General features: G+C 41.8%; 1 protein-coding gene across 1 annotated transcript in view; it reads right to left on the bottom strand.

Annotated features, from left to right (window-relative positions):
* The window catches only part of ATIC (5-aminoimidazole-4-carboxamide ribonucleotide formyltransferase/IMP cyclohydrolase), a 37,405-nt gene extending 19,329 nt beyond the window's left edge, over positions 1–18,076 (bottom strand). The window contains exons 1-10 of the mRNA XM_006867787.1: positions 18,058–18,076; positions 17,582–17,708; positions 11,265–11,341; positions 10,426–10,492; positions 5,305–5,393; positions 4,618–4,769; positions 4,055–4,211; positions 2,263–2,388; positions 1,295–1,402; positions 299–384 (exon numbers count right to left, since the gene is read on the bottom strand). Of these exons, the coding sequence (XP_006867849.1) occupies positions 299–384; positions 1,295–1,402; positions 2,263–2,388; positions 4,055–4,211; positions 4,618–4,769; positions 5,305–5,393; positions 10,426–10,492; positions 11,265–11,341; positions 17,582–17,708; positions 18,058–18,076 (1,008 nt within the window). The remainder of the gene's footprint in view (positions 1–298; positions 385–1,294; positions 1,403–2,262; positions 2,389–4,054; positions 4,212–4,617; positions 4,770–5,304; positions 5,394–10,425; positions 10,493–11,264; positions 11,342–17,581; positions 17,709–18,057) is intronic.
* Positions 18,077–18,286: the final 210 nt, after the last annotated feature.

Below are 18,286 nucleotides of genomic sequence, written 5' to 3'. Positions count from 1 at the left end.
AAGTGTCAAGATTATAATTACATTTAAAATTTTATGTCATACAATATATGAACACTCGAAATGAGAAACTTCATTAAACCTGACATGGGTACAAATGTAATTATTGTCGTTTATGGTTTCTATGAACAGTGAAGCGAAATCTTACTCAGTTATTTCATGTTGTCATTGGAATGACCCCATGAGACAAAGTAGAACTGCCCCATGGGGTTTTCTAGGTTGTAATTTTATGGAAGAAGAATGTCAGCTTTAACCATGGCGCTTCTTATATGTGGATCGAAAGACATGAATGTCCACTAACCTCTCTGGAGATAATTTTGGCAGTAGGGACATCACAAACATCAGATAATGCAACAAAATCACCAAATGAAGACATTCTATCAGCCCCTATAAATAAATAAAAATTAAAATAAGCTGATTACAAAATATCCTCAAGAAAAAAAGATGCTTTAAAATCCCAGTGGGATCCTATAGAACCTATTTCTCTATCTCCAACTGTACTATTTACTTAATGCTGTAAAGTAACAGATAGTAAGTTATATAACTGAAGTAATCAGTGAAAAAAGTATTTTACAGCAAAATCAGCATTTTTTTAAATTAACTTTGTAGGCTTCGCAGGCGGTATGTCCCTATTGCAGCTACTCAACTACACAGTCATAGTACAAAAGCAGCCACTGACAGTACAGAAACCAGGGGCCGTGCTACAGTCACACACGTTACAAACACAGGTAGCAGGCAGGACACAGCGCAGGGGCAACAGTTTGCTAAACCTTGTTCTAGAAGGTAACATTGTGATATCAATGCTTTCAAAAAACCTTCCATAAACGTGACAATAAGATTCACAGGTCATTTAAACTTAAGAATTAGATGTTTCTTGTAATTCAGCAAAGTGTATATCTGTTAAATCTAAAACTGATGATCTGTTCCATAAACCTTTACTCAATTCACAATAAATAAAAAGTTTAAAGAATTAGATGTTTCTGGAAAATGTAACACATCTAACCAAATTTAATTAGAATAATCATATCATTTCAGTCACATATTAATATGTATATAACAGCCTAATCCAAAATCACAGGCACCAAATTCCAGTTATATTTCTAGTATGAGACTAAAATACTAACACATACCATGACATATTTATTTCAAGGCATTCAACTAATAACTCTCATGTATTAATAAAACATAAATGAATGGCAAAGTAACACCTTATAAAAGAAACAAAGAGCATTACTACTTTATTTAAAATACTGCTTTTTCTCTCCAAAAGCCAAAAACCCCCTATCAGTCTTCTGACCTCTTGCTCTAGCGTATGCAGTTGATAGGGGTGTGAGGGCTTTGTAGAGATCATACACCATGCAGACTTTGGCCTCATCCTCACTGAGTGGAATTCCAACGGCAGCGCCTGGTGGAAAAAACCATGAAATAATAAACTCAAGTTACTTTTTGTCACCTCTATAATCAGGACAATATTTTTCTTAACATCTCGTCTTTGCAGCATAATACCTAGTGCCTGCCTGTGCTAAATTAAAAATCTGCCTAGCCAGACAATTAAGCACCAAAAATATAGTCTCAGGAAGTGGGGAGCTGGGCCAGACAAGGGAGGGGCACAAGACTATGCTCTGAAAATAGAACCACTGTCTGAAGCCTGAGCGCACCCGCCATGCGCATGAGGTTAGTTTACCTCATTAGTGACTCTCTCTGTCCTGCCTGGTATTCTCTCAGGCCGTTTATTTCTTCCCCATTCATGTCATTTTAATATGCTACAAACCTTTGGAAATCATTATGTGCTGAACTGTCAGCAGATCTGGGGATACAGATAACTAAGTTGTGGAGTTAACATTAACATAGAAACAAAAGGTATCACACACAATAAGTTCCGGGTAAAGTATCATAAGATCATCTGTACATCTATTCATTTGCATTTTCAATCATGACGAAAAACACGGACTTTATAGTCTTTCGGCATTAAGCTAGCTCACTTCCATTTCCTAAATGTTCATGTTTTCACTGCAAAACAATACTGCCTGATCTTTGTACCTCCCAATATTGTCACATCATTTTAGTACTACGTTATGTGTGTGTGTACGAATATATACACACACACACATATTTATTAAATTATGTCATCAGATTTTATCATACACTATATTGATACTGTTGCCAACAGACTTGACACAAATAGCTGTGACTTCATAGAGCATCTAAGCTACTCTTAACTGTCAAATTTCTAAAAATGTTAAAGAGAATGGCACAGTGCCTTACCTGCTGGACTGACATGTTTGAAAGAGGCAGCGGCTGGAATGGCTAAGGCTTCTTTGAGTTCCTTTACCAGCTGCCAGGCATTCAGGGCATCGCACAAGTTTATAAACCCAGGGGCTCCATTTAGAACTACATATAAAAATCCATACACGTATTATCAAGAAGGAACAAGGAGATCAGACATATGTGCATTTCTTAAAAAAAGAAGAACAAATCAAGATGGCCCAAGTCTTACAAAAGAAGCGGCACACACGCACACACATCCGCATACACATGCCCTACGGTGGAGCAAGCTAGCCCATCTAAAAGTTAAGCAATATAGACGACTACATGCTCAGACTTTCTCACAATCTATATTTTTAACTTTGAAAAGATTTTTCTAGGAGTTAATATTTCTTGTGATGAAATACTGATATGAAGCTCACCCCACAAAAATAATGGGTCACTAAATAAAAACAAAGACATTTATATTTTTCTTTCTTTGATGTGTTATCATGGATACTACTGTTATTAAGTGCCTTCGGATTCAATTCGATTCCGACTCACAACCACCCTGACAGGACTTCCAAGGAGCGGCTGGTAGGCTAGAACAGCCTACTTTGTGGTAGCAGCCCAGTGCGTATCCAACAGCATTACATCAGGAATAGTTTTTAAAGTAAAAACTGCCAAATATTTCCTGAGTATCTACAATGCTAGGCACCACCCTAGGTGCTTGGGATTTATTAGAATACATAACATTCCACGCTAGAAATGGCTGTCCTCAAAGACTTAAGTTCTAACATGGGGAGGCAGATAAGAACAAAATTGTAAATAAACAGCAAGACAAAAAAAAACCAGAAATAAGCAAAAGGTATCCAAAAGGGTATGGAAGAAATAAAACTCTATTTTCAGATGCGAGAGAAGCAAATCCAGGAGACTCAAAAAGTAAGCTACTGGAACTAATATTGTTGTTGTTAAGTGCCGTGGAGTTGGTTCTGACCCATAGTGACCCTGTATAGGGTTTTCGAGGAGCAGCTGGTGAGCTTCAACTGCTGACCTTGTGGTTCAAACCGACTTTGTAGTTTAGTGCATTAACCCACAGCACCACACCAGGACTTTCAGGAAATTGGTGAGGTACAAGGTCCACATCAAACATCTCTAAGATAAGTACTGGACTGCAGGTCACCAGGTCAGCAGGTCAAGCCCACCAGCTGCTCTTCAGGAGAAAGATGAGGCTTTCTGCTCCCAAAGAAACATATGGGCACTTAATAACAACACCACTGCCCAAAAGGGAAGCTGTATGGATGCTCCTTCTGCTCAGAAAACAAGTACAGTGTCTCTAAACAAGACATCCTTGTCAGTGTGCCCAAGGCTTCCTCTGACATGTTTTCCCACAAGCAGTACTTTAAATATTAAAAGAAAAGTAACAGGTACACCAAAATAAGAGACAATAAATAAAAACATTCACAGTGTTAATGAAAATGCTTTTGAAAACAAAAAGAAGGAAAAGGAAAGCTTTTTTGGCCTCAATCTAAAAAATTATGAGGAGGAGTACCTGAAAAAACACACACAATAAAGTGCTTTAGCTTTTAAAAGTAGACAACTGTGCAAGCTGTCAGGTTTCCAATTACTCAGTCATCAAACATGTAGGGAAAGTCAGCCTTAGCTTCTCCAACTTCTAAGCGGTATTTTGTATTTATTTCCTAACTGTAAGCACACCAAACACACACACACACACACACACACACACACACACACACACACACACACACACAGCAGGCACAGCAAAGGGCATCACAGAACACTCAGGCTTTACCTGTGATGGGAAGCTTGGGTCTCAGCGTGTATAACTGGGCAGGCGTTTGGTGAGGGTTCATTCCATACCTCAGGGGCATCTGAGATAGTCCTTTACTATACTGTCTCCTGAAGTAATCTGAAATTGCTTCATCATATTGTGCCGTATGAGTGAACGCCTGCAGCAAAGAGGTAAAGTTTTAGAAGATACTGGAAGCCTTTCCCAAGTGGAGGACACCAGAACAATTTTAGATCGTTCTGAGTAAACTGCACATAACACATAAGGCACCAAGTAACACTGGATGGCTTGGTGCATTATTCCCTTTTACTTTTCTTTCCATCTTTTTTTGACAGAATTCTCTCTAAAATTTGGTACCAAGGTAAGAGACAATGAATAAAAGTTCTTACATAGTATTAATGAAAATACTGTTGAAAACAAAAAGAAGGAAAAGTATGAGAAACTTTTAACAAAAGGAGGGCCGATTCAACAACACATACTCTAGCAAGAACAGAAAACCATTCGGATTGGCCAAACATGGCACTACAGGGCTGTCACTTTACAATGTATTTTCAGTGCGTCCCCACCTTTAAGGCTAACTGGCGTCTAGTCTCTAAGGAGGTGTCTTTGCTGTCAGAGCTCTGCATCTCCACCGACACCGCTGTGTAGTCCTCTGGGTCACACACGACCGTCACACGTGCGTGGTTTTTAGCTGCTGCTCTCAGTAAGGTGACCCCACCTTTGAAGAACAAATGAAGATTTGTATTTTCTTTTCCATTTATTAACCTCTTTCTGATAGTCATTGTGCACATATCTCCACTATAAATCTTAACTTTAAATAAAGAACAACACCACACACACACAAAAACTGACGTGAATCTTCACACATAAAAAGAGCCAATAAAGAAATAGCTTACAATACTGATGAACTAGAATCATTCTGGGACATAATCTACGACAAATAACTATTTTCTGTACCCTCAATACTGGAGATTTAAAAAATAAAGTCTCATTTAAAATTTAAGTAATCCTCTACACTTACAGTCTATTAAAATGGTTTTCCAGCTTACCAGTAGGAGCCCTGGTGGTGCAAATGATTCAATGCTTGACAGGTAATGGAAACGTTGGTAGGTCAAACACATGCAGCGGCTCAGGAGGCAAAAGAACTGCTGATCTCCTTTTGTAATGATCACAGCCAAGAAAACCCTACGGGGCAGCTCTGCTTTGTCACACAGGGTTGATGTGATATAACTCAGCACTTGACAATAACTTACCAATGTCAATTTGTTCAACGGCTGCCTCCACAGTAACGTCTGGAGAAGCCACAGTCTTCACAAATGGATACAGATTGCAGACAACAACTCTGAAACAGAGGGACTGAGCTTTCCTCAAGAACTCAACGTGGTTTACAGTTCTCAAGAACAATTCAGTCAGCAGCAGTTAACAGTAAACAACAACAAACATCTAAAAATATAAACCACGAGACAGATATTCCAGAATTCTAAAGCATTATGTTTAAAAGTCTGGACCTTCTATTATTGTCGAATATAGGTAAACAAAAGTAGTTTCAGATAGTAGGTACTTTCAACATATAAAATTGGATTCAAAAAGGTCAGGGAAAAATTAAACGATAATGGAATTTGTTGAATGTGGGATTGATGAGCTATTCTGTAAACCTCCACTTAATTCACAGTAAACAGTTAAAAAAAAAAGAGACAATGGAGTTTTTCCATGAACTTCTTGAAGTCCCTTGTATCATTCCCTCCAGTCAGCAATGTTAATGCCTGGGTAACCTTACAAGTCCTTAGCTGGTGCCAACAGTTAAAGTGCTTGGATACTAACCTGGAGATCAGAGGTTCGAATCCACCCAGCGGTGCCTTGTAAGAATGGCTCAGTGATCTATGTTCAGAAAATAAGTTCTACGGAGCACAATCTGCTCTGACACACATGGGTTCACACCATGAGCCAGAACTGATTCAAGGTCAGCTGGATTTTTGCTCTCAAGGTATCGAGTCTTTAGTTTCTTTGCATTTCTAACAGGAATATGGAATATAAGATTACAGAAAGTGATCAATTGCTATTTAGGGCACTCGATTTTGTACTCTTTCAAATGTACAACCTATGGATTGTGTATAACAATGAAAGACAACGGCACATTCTAGGATCAAGTATTTGGTTTCAGAAGGCTAAATAGCTAGGGTTTCCCCCTTCAGAGAGGTCATACAGAATGATAGTAACAAGAGTCCAAGTGAACAATAAAAAATACAGAACAAATGTAACACTGAAAACCACCTAAGAGGAGTTCCATTTGCAGGACGACAGTAAGGGCTCTCTGAGGCTTCTCTGTAAAGTGAACTAAACTAGTCCAATTGAAAGACCAAGAGGAAACATTTCTGAAGAAACCTACTAATCCTGCCAAGAACAGGGAGAGTCTGTGGCACTTGAGGCACAAGCAGCTCCCCCCCGACACTTCATGTGTGGTGGCCACAAGGACAAAGCTCTTCCCTCAACTACCTAACAAGCGACAGCAATGTGAAGCTGCTAGCATTTTTCATGTCTCCCACTCAGAGTGGAAGAGGCATAATTCCTGCTTACTGGGGATGAGAGGCTGGTGGAGGTGGGAGGATGGTGAAAGAGGGAGGCTTACTTCCTCCACCCCGTTCCCACTCACGGGTCACAGTGTCTACTCCAGACCCTAGCTGCAGGTCAGTCTAGGGCAGAGGTTCCACAGCACGAGAGACCGCTAAGAATAAAGGCGACCATCCCCTCCAGCACTTGGAGCAGTGGCTCAGAGATTTTGTCCTGAGAAAGGATCCCCTCAACTTCCCCATCCAAAAACATCACTGCTGCCACACTGATCCCCAGTCACAGCAACCGTACAGTACGGAGTAGAATCACAGAGGTTCAGAGACAAAACCCTTAAGGGAGCAAACAGCCGGATCTTTCCCTGTGGAGCAGCTGGTTAGCAACCCAATGCTTAATCCACTGCACCACCATGGCTCCTTCCTGGGGAAAAGGCAGTGGTTAAAAACTGAGTTCCAAAGCTCTAGCATAAAGAAATGTATCAAAGGTTGAGCCTCGGGGGTACTCTTGATGCCGATGGAGATTTGGGGATGAAGAGCTCCTGGTATGGCGCTGCAAGATCAGTAATGGACTTTGAACTAAAAGGTTGGCAGTTCACACCAACTAAATGCTCCCCAAAAACCCTATACAGGGTCGCTATGAGTCAGATTTAACTCAATGGCACTTAGCAACAACACCAAAGCAAATAAGGAGGCTGGTGCTGTTGTTAAATGCTTTCAGAGTTGAATCAGTTAAGACCCATAGCGATCCCATAAAGGGTTTGCTCTGAGGGGACCCGAGCACTTGCCTTGATGTCTCCTGGGAGAGCAACTTGCTTGTTCTTGTAGTAATCAGTCGGTCTGCCTATATTGTTTTGTATTTTTCCTTTCGGTCTTTTTTTCAAGAAGTATTTTCTGTTCTTCTAGCGGCTCTAGGCTGGTCTGCTTGTCCTTTCAAGTAGAAATTTCCCACCTCAAAAGATTCTGGATGCTGTTCAGGATTCCACCTATGGTCTTATGTAATGCAGAGGCTCTGCAAAGCCTCCCTCACTGGGCACACTGTAGCCCCATTTTAGGTATTCCAATCAGTTACATGCAGAAGACGGACTTACAAGCTTTCTATGGTGATATTTCTGGCTATTCCTTTCTCTGCCCCCCTCAAGTGTCTATTTTATAATGGTATTCCAGGGAAACCAAGATTCATAAGACAGCCAAGCATCTTACCATTATCTCCCCCTTTCCCCATTCCAACCATGTCTCAATCTCTGTATCCCAGAGAAGCTAAGGGATTTTGCCAAAGCCAGCCCAGCAATGAAAAACATCCTAAAGGAAGTTCTGTGGACTGAGAACCAACAAGAACAGACAACAACAAGAGAATGACATACATGGCCGCATCACCCTGAACTCAATCAACAATTGGAAGAGTCATAAACAGAAAAAAAATTATAAGAACAGAGGATCTGGGAGATCAGTCTATGATCAAAACAATTACAATGTGAAAGAAGGTAAACATAGAAGAACGGAGATACAGGTGGTGAGAAAGTCATGAAGATTACAGGATAAAATAGACTGTCTTAAATGGAGGGAAGAGTTAATGGTTATCAGGTAACCACACAGTGGGGTTGGGGAGAGGGGTTTAGTTCTGGTGTGGGGGAGGGTAAAACAAGAAGGGGAAGGAAGTGAAAGAACAAGATAGATAGGGGAACAGTGAGACAAGTTTGCATGGCCTAAGTGGGACAAAGGTAAATAGTGATGCATGCTCAACTTTGGAACAACAGGGCTCTATGATACAGCATAGTTTGAAGTGGGGAAATAATACTAAAATGCTCGACTGTCTTATAAATATTGGTTTCCCTTGCCTACTATTAGAAAATAGACACTTGAGTAGGATTGAAAGATATGTTGGGAAACATGATTACAGAAAACTTGCAAGCCCATCTTCAGCCTAACTGATTGGAATACCTAAAAGGGGTTCTAGAACTTGCCCAATGACACAGGCCCCTTGCAATGCCTTTGCAGAGTATAGGGTCTTAGGTGGAATCCTGAGTCTCATCCAGAACCTTCTGAGCTGGGACACATTCCCAATAGCAAGGACAAGCAGTCCCGCCTGGAACAACTAGAGCAACAGAAGATACATCTTCAAAGAAAAGATCATCAGGAAAAACCCAACACAAAAATATCAACATGATTGGCTGTAAGAATAAGCAAGCTGTTCTCCAGGAAGCCAGCAAGGCAAGCAATCAAGTTCCTTCAGGACAAACTCCCCTCTAAGACTGAAACTCAAAGGAAACACATGAACAGGCATATACGCTTGCTGGCGACCACACTGGTCTAGTGGTGAGTGCAAGAGAGAGAAAGGCATCAGTGAAGGGCTGAAGTTTTTCGATAAAGGAAACAAGGGTAAATTGCTACAATTTGATGAACCTGATCTATACTCATGGAGTCAGTCACTCTAAATATCAACAGAGGGAGTCTTCACATCAAGTATCAATGCTAACCCCTCTATACACACGGCAGATAGGGAAGGGCAAGCGACTGTCACAACTGTAAAGGTAGAAGTTTTGTAACAAAAACAGCAGAGTTGTTAATCTTACAGTCCAGAAACACAGGACCCTTGGACCATCAAGGGAGAAGAGCACAGGCGGAATGCGAGACCTCATCCAGAGAAGCAGCAACACCAGAGATAGAGGCAGAAATGGGGTCATGGAGATGGGGCGCAGCTGAGGACTCTAGAGTCATGTGAAGAGAGGGACTAAGAGCTGGTGGCCAGGAGGCAGACTTGCATACTGCGCCCTTTAGAGGTGTAAATTATTATATGTGCCTAGAGTATTTTTTGTTTTGTTTATTTGATAAAAAAGTGAATAGAGAGAAATACTGTTAACTGATGGTACATGGAGGGATTATAATCATTGCAATGAAATAAGGTGTATGAATTGTTGAATGTAAAACTGATGATCTGCCCTGTAAACTTTCACTCCTTCACTCAATGCACAATAAAAACCTAAAACAAAAGGAATCTCTGGATGGTGAAAATAGTTGTTTGATTAGTAACCAAAAAACTGGCTGTTTGAACCCAATCAGAGGCACCTCAGAAGGAAGGCTTGGTGATTTGGACACTCTATGAGTCAGAACAGAGTCAGTGGTGACTGGCTTAACAGAGACCAGGGGAAGAGACGAAGAGAGAACTGGTAAAGGCCACCCCACAGTGGTTGTGAACAAGCCCAAGGATATGGTCTCTGAGGAGAATCACCAAAGGCTTCACACTGTGTGGGAAACAGACTTCACTCAAAAGGACAGTAAAGTCACTACACAAGTAAACAGAAAGTGCACCAGAGGAGAGGAGAGGAGAGGAGGGAGTCAGTATCCAGTATTTACAATGTCCCAATTCTCAGCAAAAAATTACAAGATATACAAACAACGAATGACAGGCAAAAGAAATGATGGCAGGTCCAGAGTCCAAATTAACAGAATCCCAAGCAATCATCATAAAGGATTTGAAGAACTGAAGGGACCCATACTTAAGGTAAAGGAAGCAGGGGGACTGAAGAGAGAGAGCTGCCAAAATACCTATTTGTGTCTGCAGCCAGACACACCTAGCTTGTGTTTAGTACAAGCTCTTATTTCAGTAATATGGACTTAGCAAAACCCCAATGTTAATACATGTGCCATGGCATACAGAAGGTACTCGATACACGTTTTCAGTAAGTGACAAGAAACTCAAATTAATGCTGATCTTGGACTGTAAATGAGAGACACCAGGTTTAACATGAATGTTGTCTTTGGTCCTCAAAAATGTCAAGATAAAATGTCAGGATATCGATTTCAAATTTTTACCTTATAAGATTGAAATCAAGTCTGCTCATGTCAGCATTATCTTCTGGGATATTACGAGCCAAGATTCCTAGTTTCACAAATATAAAAACAGTATTAGGTTGAAAAACAAGCCAGAAATAGGTACTTCAGCTACCCAATACTCTCATTAATCAAGTCAAAAAGCCACAAACATGACATAAATAAGACGGTCAAACAGAAAACTAAGGAATTAGAGGCTGTATATTTGGAAACTTTTGGCATCTGTTCCAGAGGTCCTTTTTCTTGAGGAACAAAATACAAAAACGATACATGGAATTTTCATATAATTATCAGTTCCATTACAGTCCACAGGCTCCTTAAAGTCAGTGGCTTATCTAATGATTCGGAGCCTTACAACCTTTCATAATACAACTGACAAGTTCACAACACACTCATTTCTTGCCATTTTCGTTTATGTGTCATTCGCTGTCTCAGATGAATGGACAAATGTAAAACCATTCTTTGGAAAGTGTTACACTGTGATGCATTATGGTGTATCTGAATGGCCAAAAAAGTCTTTCAATATTAGAAAATCTAAATATGTTGAATAACTGCTGTGGGAAATATCACATTGTAATTATCAAAAGTCAGGATTAACAGCAAGCACAGGAAAATAATCTGAATCCACCGTGTAGTAAAGTCAGTTTAAATCGGTATGGATTTATTATGAACTGTGCGCCAGCAAATCTGATAAAACTATGATCACCTCACAGATAAATTTCTGCCGAGCTTGTGACCCATTTTCCCTTCTATGAAGCAATCTACTAAAATCTGCCTGCAGACCACTGGCAGCTTTAAACACGGAAGTATCAACACCTTACCTGCGTGCACAGCAGGGTGCAGGGTTTTCACACGGCCCCCAAGCATTTCAGGAAATCCTGTCAGCTCTGAGACATCGCTGAAAACAAAGAGAAAGTTAGTCCCTTTTCTTGCTGAGCTGGCGTTTTATACCATATCAAAACACCTTCGAACATCTAATGTTCTCACTGAGGGTTTTTTCCCCCAGACCCTGAATTGAACCAAAAAAATTCCAGTTTAAGTCTTTCACTAAGATCCCCCCAATTCCACTTTGCTTTAAAAAAAAAACCCAAAACACTATCATATTTTCTAACTGATGTATGTTCTGAGAAAATCAGTTAGTGATTAATAGAGTAATTATTTTACAATTTTCAGAGAAATAATAAATCATATCATAAGCCATACAAACATTCAGAAATAAATTCAACTGAGAAGAAAATTGGTAACAAGCCAACAAAAGCATTAACCTAACCAATTCTCAGCTGCCAAGTCAATTCTGACTTCAGTGACCCTGTAAGGAAAGAGCAGGACTGGCCCACAGGGTGTCCAAGGCTGTAAATCAGGCTTTTGATTGGCGATTAAGTGCTTTAACCACCACACCACCAGGGACTCTATTAACTAAAAGGCATTAAACTGTGTTACCTCAGAAACAGACCAAAAGATAATTTAATTTTATAATAAATAAAAAAAGATGTGGTAAATCCAATGAATGAGGAACTACGTTTACCAAAATGGTGCTGGAATATCTGGTTAAGACCACAAAACTTCCTGATGGATCAAAGGCATTAAAAAGGCCACAGAAACCCTGAGACTTCAGTCCTTGCTCAGCTTTCCAGTCTGAAACGGAATCCACCCCAGTGGTTGAATACTCAGCCAAGCAAGTGTGGCTGTTAAATGCCATCAAGTCGGTTCTGACTCTTAACAACCCTATGTAGGGTTCCCAAGGCTGTATGTAAATCTTTCAGGCAGCAGAAAGCCTCATCTTTATCCCATGAAATAGCTGCTGGGCTTGAACTGCCGATCCTGTGGTTCCTAGTCCAGTGATTGTTACACAGATGGGGCAACAAGACCAGATAGCTACGCACACCACAGAACTATCAACCATCTGAGATTAAGAGGGCAGCAGTTACCCAAAGACTAAGTTCAGAAGGCTTGGGAAGGCAGGACGAATGGAAACAAAAACCAGAGAGGAAGTGGACGAGTTGTGTCACACTGGGGACTCCAAGTGTATGTACGGTTTCTTCAAAAACTGACAATCTGCTCTGTACACTTTCACTCAAGTCACAATAAAAAGTTAACAAAAGATATTACAAGATTAAAGAAATACTAAAATTAAGTATGTGAGGAATGCTTTCCTAACAGCAAACAACATATTGAGAGTGTTGTTGTTAAGTGCTATATTTTAGGTGTTTTGTCCTCTTTCTGACTTTCTGTCTGATTAATCTCTTTGCTGTTGTTATTAAGTGCTGTTGAGTCACTTCTGACTCACAGCAACCCTGTATAGGGTTTCCAAGGAGTGGCTGGAAAGAGTTTGAACCACCGACCGTGTGGTTCGAAGCCCAGGGCTGATCTTACAGCACCACACCAGGAGTCCATAGTAGAGCTACATAAAAGTTACAAACCTGAGAAAATAAGAAACTGAAAATAAAAATTACAAAATAAAGCAAAAAAGTAAAAAGACAGTATTTAAATATTGATCCAAATCACCATATTGACCTCAGAAATCAATAGCCATAAAGCCTTTCACTGGCAGAATGAAACAAATAAATGTTAATGATGTGGAAAACTGCTCCTGATCTGTAAATGGAAAAAAGCAGGACGCAAAACTACACTCTACATAAGCTATAAAATAAACTATATGTTTATATCTTAGAAGCACTGAAAGGAAATACATCAAATATAAGCAGAATTTGTAAGCCATTTTTACTCTAGTCTTTAGTTTTCCACATTTCTCAAATTTCCTACAACAGGTACACCTATTTCTCACTTATCAACATGGCTAAGCTGTTACATGTAAATCAGAATGAGAAACTAGAGGCGACCATGTTTTTGTTAAGAGCCAGTTTGGATGCATAGTGAACACATATAGGGTTTCTATGGAGTGGCTGGTGGGTTTGAACCACCAGCCTTTCAGTTAGCAGTTGAGTACTTATCTATCCTACAGCACCACACCAGGACTTGAGGAGACCACAACAAATAAATTGGGAAAATAACTAAATTCTTGCACAACTGCTACACCACTGAGCACCAGGGCCCAGCCAAGTTGACACACAACTTTAACCTCACAGCCAGTGTTCCTCTCACCTCACACCTGTTTGTTATCAGACTATTGTCACAAAACAGATGGGCACACTTTCCACCATTTTTGTCATTGCAAAATGTCAGATAGTGAGAGTTACTAAAGAGTAAGTGTGTATTGCCTTTACCTTACGAAAGCAATACACATTTGTAAAGCAGCCAATTCTGCCAATGGAATAGTTTCCCTTGAATGTTGTTAGTTTCTGTTTAGTCGGTTCCGACCCATAGCGACCCTGTATAGGATTTCTGAGGAGCAGTTGGTGAGCTGGAACCGCCGACCTTGCAGTTCTAACAGCTTTGCAGTCTGGCAGGTTAGCCCACAGCATCACACCAGGCCTGTTCCCTTTGCGGACACTCTTTTTACAGAGGGCCATTTGAAGATGGTTGGTTGGCCCGACATGCAGTTCCAATATAAACGGACAGAACTGAGGATATTAGTTTCAAATTCAAAATTCCTTTTTCCAGAACTCAGGATAAAATTCCATTTCTCCAATTGAGGACAATCACTTAAAAACATAGGGAAGGCAGAATTTAACCTTTGAGGGTAATTATAAAGTTTTCTATACTTTCATGCTTAAGAATTTGCAGTTAGTAGCTGCAATCTTTGCAAAGAATGCACTGGTATTGACTCAGCGTTTAAACTTCCATTACTTTATCTCGCCTCATGTAAGGCAGTAATTAATTTTCTGGGACAAAATCTTGGCTCTATCTCTAGCTACTATGTGATCCTAAATTTCTTTGTGCCTCAGTTTCCTTATTAAATAGGAATAATACTACCTAAGTACTTCCGAGTTATCTTAAGGATTCTATCAGTTAATTGTTGTTAAGTGCTGTTAAGTCAGTTCTGATCCATAGCGTCCCTATATAGGGTTTCTGAGAAATGGCTGGTGGGTTTGAACCACCAACCTTGCTGTTCAAACTGACTTTGCGGTCCAGCGCATTATCTTGCAGCACCACATAAAAAAATGCCTTTCCAACTTAGTTATATTATTCAATGAATATTTATTGTGCTAGGCTCTAGATGGAAGCACTCGTGAACACTCTTCAATTTTAATATTGAGAGAAACACATTTCCACTCCCAATTAAAAAAAAAAAAATGCCTTAATAGAGAGTGGGGGGAATGAGTCAGTTGATAACTTCAAACTATTTTATGGGTACATCGTGTAAGGATTCATTACTTGTGACCACAGGAGAAATGTTTCCAAAATACATCTGAGGAGGGGAAGAGAGGCCACAGAAAAGAACCTTGGCTAATCCTTTCATGACCCAATTACTTTCTGATTTGAATTTGTTTTCGTTACCATGTGTGTCACGGCGAATTACTTGGTGCTGCTAAATGCCACTGAGTTGGTTCTGATTCATAGTGACCCCGGATAGGGTTTCTGTGGAGCGGCTGGTGAGCTTGAACTACTGACCTTCTAATCACTCTTTGATTCAACCAAATAGATTGGGTGAGACCATGCAAAGAGGATGTACAGAACTCTACCACAGGGACTGGTGGGTTTTGCCACTCCATTGGATTTAAAATGAGCCATCTCAGAAGCAGGAACAGAACATCCCAGGACCATCAACAAAACAAGAGTCACTGGTGGAGCACGAAATTCTTAAGTGGAAATGCAAAGGCGATGGCAGCTGCAGCACTGAGAGAGAGGGCTGCCCGGCCTACAGACGGACGGAGCACAGCTGCTAGCAGGAACCGGCTGTTCTCTGGGCTTTAGTCACAGGCTTAAAGGAGCCTGAGCTGGGCAGAAGCCAAGGGGCCGTGTGGCTGAGAGGTGTGCCCATGATAGGAGTGAGAAAATGCACTGATCGTCAGTGGTGCCATTATTAACTTCTGTAATCAACCTCAGAGTCACGAGTGTTGTCTCTGAGTTCTCAAACCCAGCAGAAGAGTAGAGTCCTCATAGGAGGGATGGCTGGTGTCAGGCTAGGATAAAGGGGTGGAGGCACGTCTGACCTCCGACTCACAGGAATCAGCCTGGGGCTGGAAGTCAGATAGCCCCCCCCCACTCCATAATCACACCATGTGTTTTCACTAATGGAAAATATGCTAAATAAAGGTACAGTTCGGAAATGTTATTATGAAATATGAATTCTGATATATATTATGTGGGTCACATATGTCCCACTGAACTCTGTACTGCCTTCTAAATACCTACCTTGAGTAGTGGATGCAGTTTTGTTGCTGTTATATGCCATGGAGTTGGACCTGTATAGGGTTTCCGAGGAGCGGCTGGTGAGCTTGAACCGCCACCCTTCTGGTTCAAACTGACCTTGCAGTCCAGCACATTAACCCACAGAGCCATATTGTGTGGACATGGAATCAGTGAGAAAGGCAATCTCCAAACAATGCACAGGAACCCAGAGCTCTGGTAGCACAGTCATCATGAATCGGGCTGCTAGCAGTTCGAAACTAACAGCTGTTCCGTGGGAGAAAGATGAAGCTTTCTGCTCCCGTAAAGATTTACAGCCCCAGAAACCCTGTACAGGGCCGCTGAGTCGGAATCAACTCTAAGGCACATAACAACAACATGTCCCAATAAAAAAGCCGAGACAAAAGCTTTGCAAAATCACACCTACAGAACGCAGCACCTCATAAAAAACACAGTAATTTGCGGCATATATTCATTTCTTCCACAAAAACAGTTACACAAGTGTCCTGAAGGTTAGCTGCATGGTCAGTGGGAAAGCTACTGCCCAATAAACTCCAGAGAAGGAAAATGTAAGTGGGCACGACAGGACCCACTGGTCATAAGATTCATTTAAAGAGGCCCAACCACTATATGAGTGACCCAACAGAAAGGATTAGGGCCTGGATTTTACATTCTCCCCCAATGATATTCAGAATAGCATCACAGGATTCTCATAAAGAGCACACAGAAAAGACAGGTGAAAGGCCTTGCATTAATTTAATAAACCCCACATTCTGAGCATCTGAACCGCAGACTAGTTTATAAGTACTGTCCACTTGCTCAGCAGCAGCCACTCCTCTGAAATTCATACAGGGTGACAAAGGATGAGAGCTGACTGGAACGTACTTTAACAACAACATGAACCTGTGCAGTCCTAGTATGGTGCTATAGGATAAAACACTGAACCACAGGCCAATCTGAACTGCAAGGTCTGTGGTTCAAACTCACCAGCCACTCCTTAGAAACCCAATAGAGGATTCATTATAAGTTGGAACCCTCAATGGCCCTCAACAATAGCAAATCACAAGGTTGGCAGTTCAAACCTACCAACAGCTCTTTGGAAACCACATATGGGGTTGCTATAAATTAGAACGGATCCCAGTGACACTTAACATGGACCTTTAAGGTAAACAGCAAAACTTCCAATAAGGCAAGAGGCACACAGATCCCTCATTGCTTTTTTGAAATATACTTTAGGGGTGGGTGTGTCTTCTGTGAACTCTGGCTGAGGTTGAGTATTGCTGCCTTGGGCACTTTTCATTTTCTACTATTTAAGTGCAAGAATGGTATCCTGATTTGTCTTTTGCACATTGCCTCTTACCAGTACCTGTTGTTGCTTTTTGACATTGAATCAATTCCAATTTATAGTGACCCAGTGTTGCATTGGTGGGTAAGCAATGGACTGCTAACAGCATGGTCAACAGTTCAAACCCACGAGAACCTCCTCAAGAAACCCTAGACAAGATTGCTATGAGTGTAGATTGACTTTATGGCAATTGACATGGGTCATGGTGGCGCAGTAGGATAAGCACTGGATGGCTAACCACAAGGTCAACAGTTCAAACCCACCAGTTGCTTTGATGAGAACACAGGCTTTCTGCTCTTATGAAGATTTACAGCCTCAGAGAGCTTATACTGAGTTGCAAAGTCGGAATCAACTTGAAAGCATTGGGTTGATGTTTCTGCGTTCACAGGGCAGGATGGAACTGCTTCACAGAACAACCATCAGGAAAATTCTATCACCAAGACCCTACTGCCCCCTTTTCCTCTTCTATAAACTGGATAGTGTAAAGAATGACTGACTCTCTAAACTGACTGGATTCAACTTAACAATTAACTTGTCCCTTACCGTACAGCTAGGCCGGCATCCCTCAGAGCTTTTGCAGTCCCTCCAGAAGCAACCAGATTCAAACCTGCACAAGTTAGGTTTCTGGCAAATTCCACGAGGCCGGATTTGTCCGAGACACTAAATAAAGCTGAAAGAAAACACAATGTTTCTCATCACTCAAACTCCATTGCACGACGTTCCCAAAGGTCTAGGAAGGGGCTGCGGGCGGGGTTGGCGTTCTCAGGAGTCTGGGGAATGTGGGCCGTGCAAGCTTCGGCCCACATTCCACAGGCAGGCGGTCTGGGCCTCCCCAAGGTCCCGCAACCTAGGACTGGCGGGGGCGGATGGACAGCGCGGTGCGGGTGGGCCCAGACTGAGCCAGGAGCCAAGAATGGCGCCCCAGTCTCCAGGCCCCGCCGTTCCCGCCCAGCCGCCGCCATTGACGGAGGGGCCTGCGGGGCCCGGGAGGCCGCTCCACAGGGACGCGCGGGGCTCACCGAGCTGGCCGGGCGCCATGGCTGCAGGCGGAGGGTCAGGGACCCGGGGGAAGCAGTAGCTGTAGACGCGCACGTGCACAGGGAAGCGTGCAGCCCAGACGGTCCCGCTCTGGAAACCGGAAAAGCTGGGAGATCACCTGACGGGTCACGTGAAGGGTCGGCCCCACCCCATGTTCCGCCCTGCTCAGTTTCAAGCTGGAAATCCGCTGCTCCTAGGCAAAGAGGGTTC

This window comes from Chrysochloris asiatica, unplaced genomic scaffold, assembly GCF_000296735.1.
Source record: "Chrysochloris asiatica unplaced genomic scaffold, ChrAsi1.0 scaffold00110, whole genome shotgun sequence".
Lineage (NCBI taxonomy): Eukaryota > Metazoa > Chordata > Mammalia > Afrosoricida > Chrysochloridae > Chrysochloris > Chrysochloris asiatica.
This window is presented reverse-complemented; position numbering and strand designations above follow the sequence as displayed.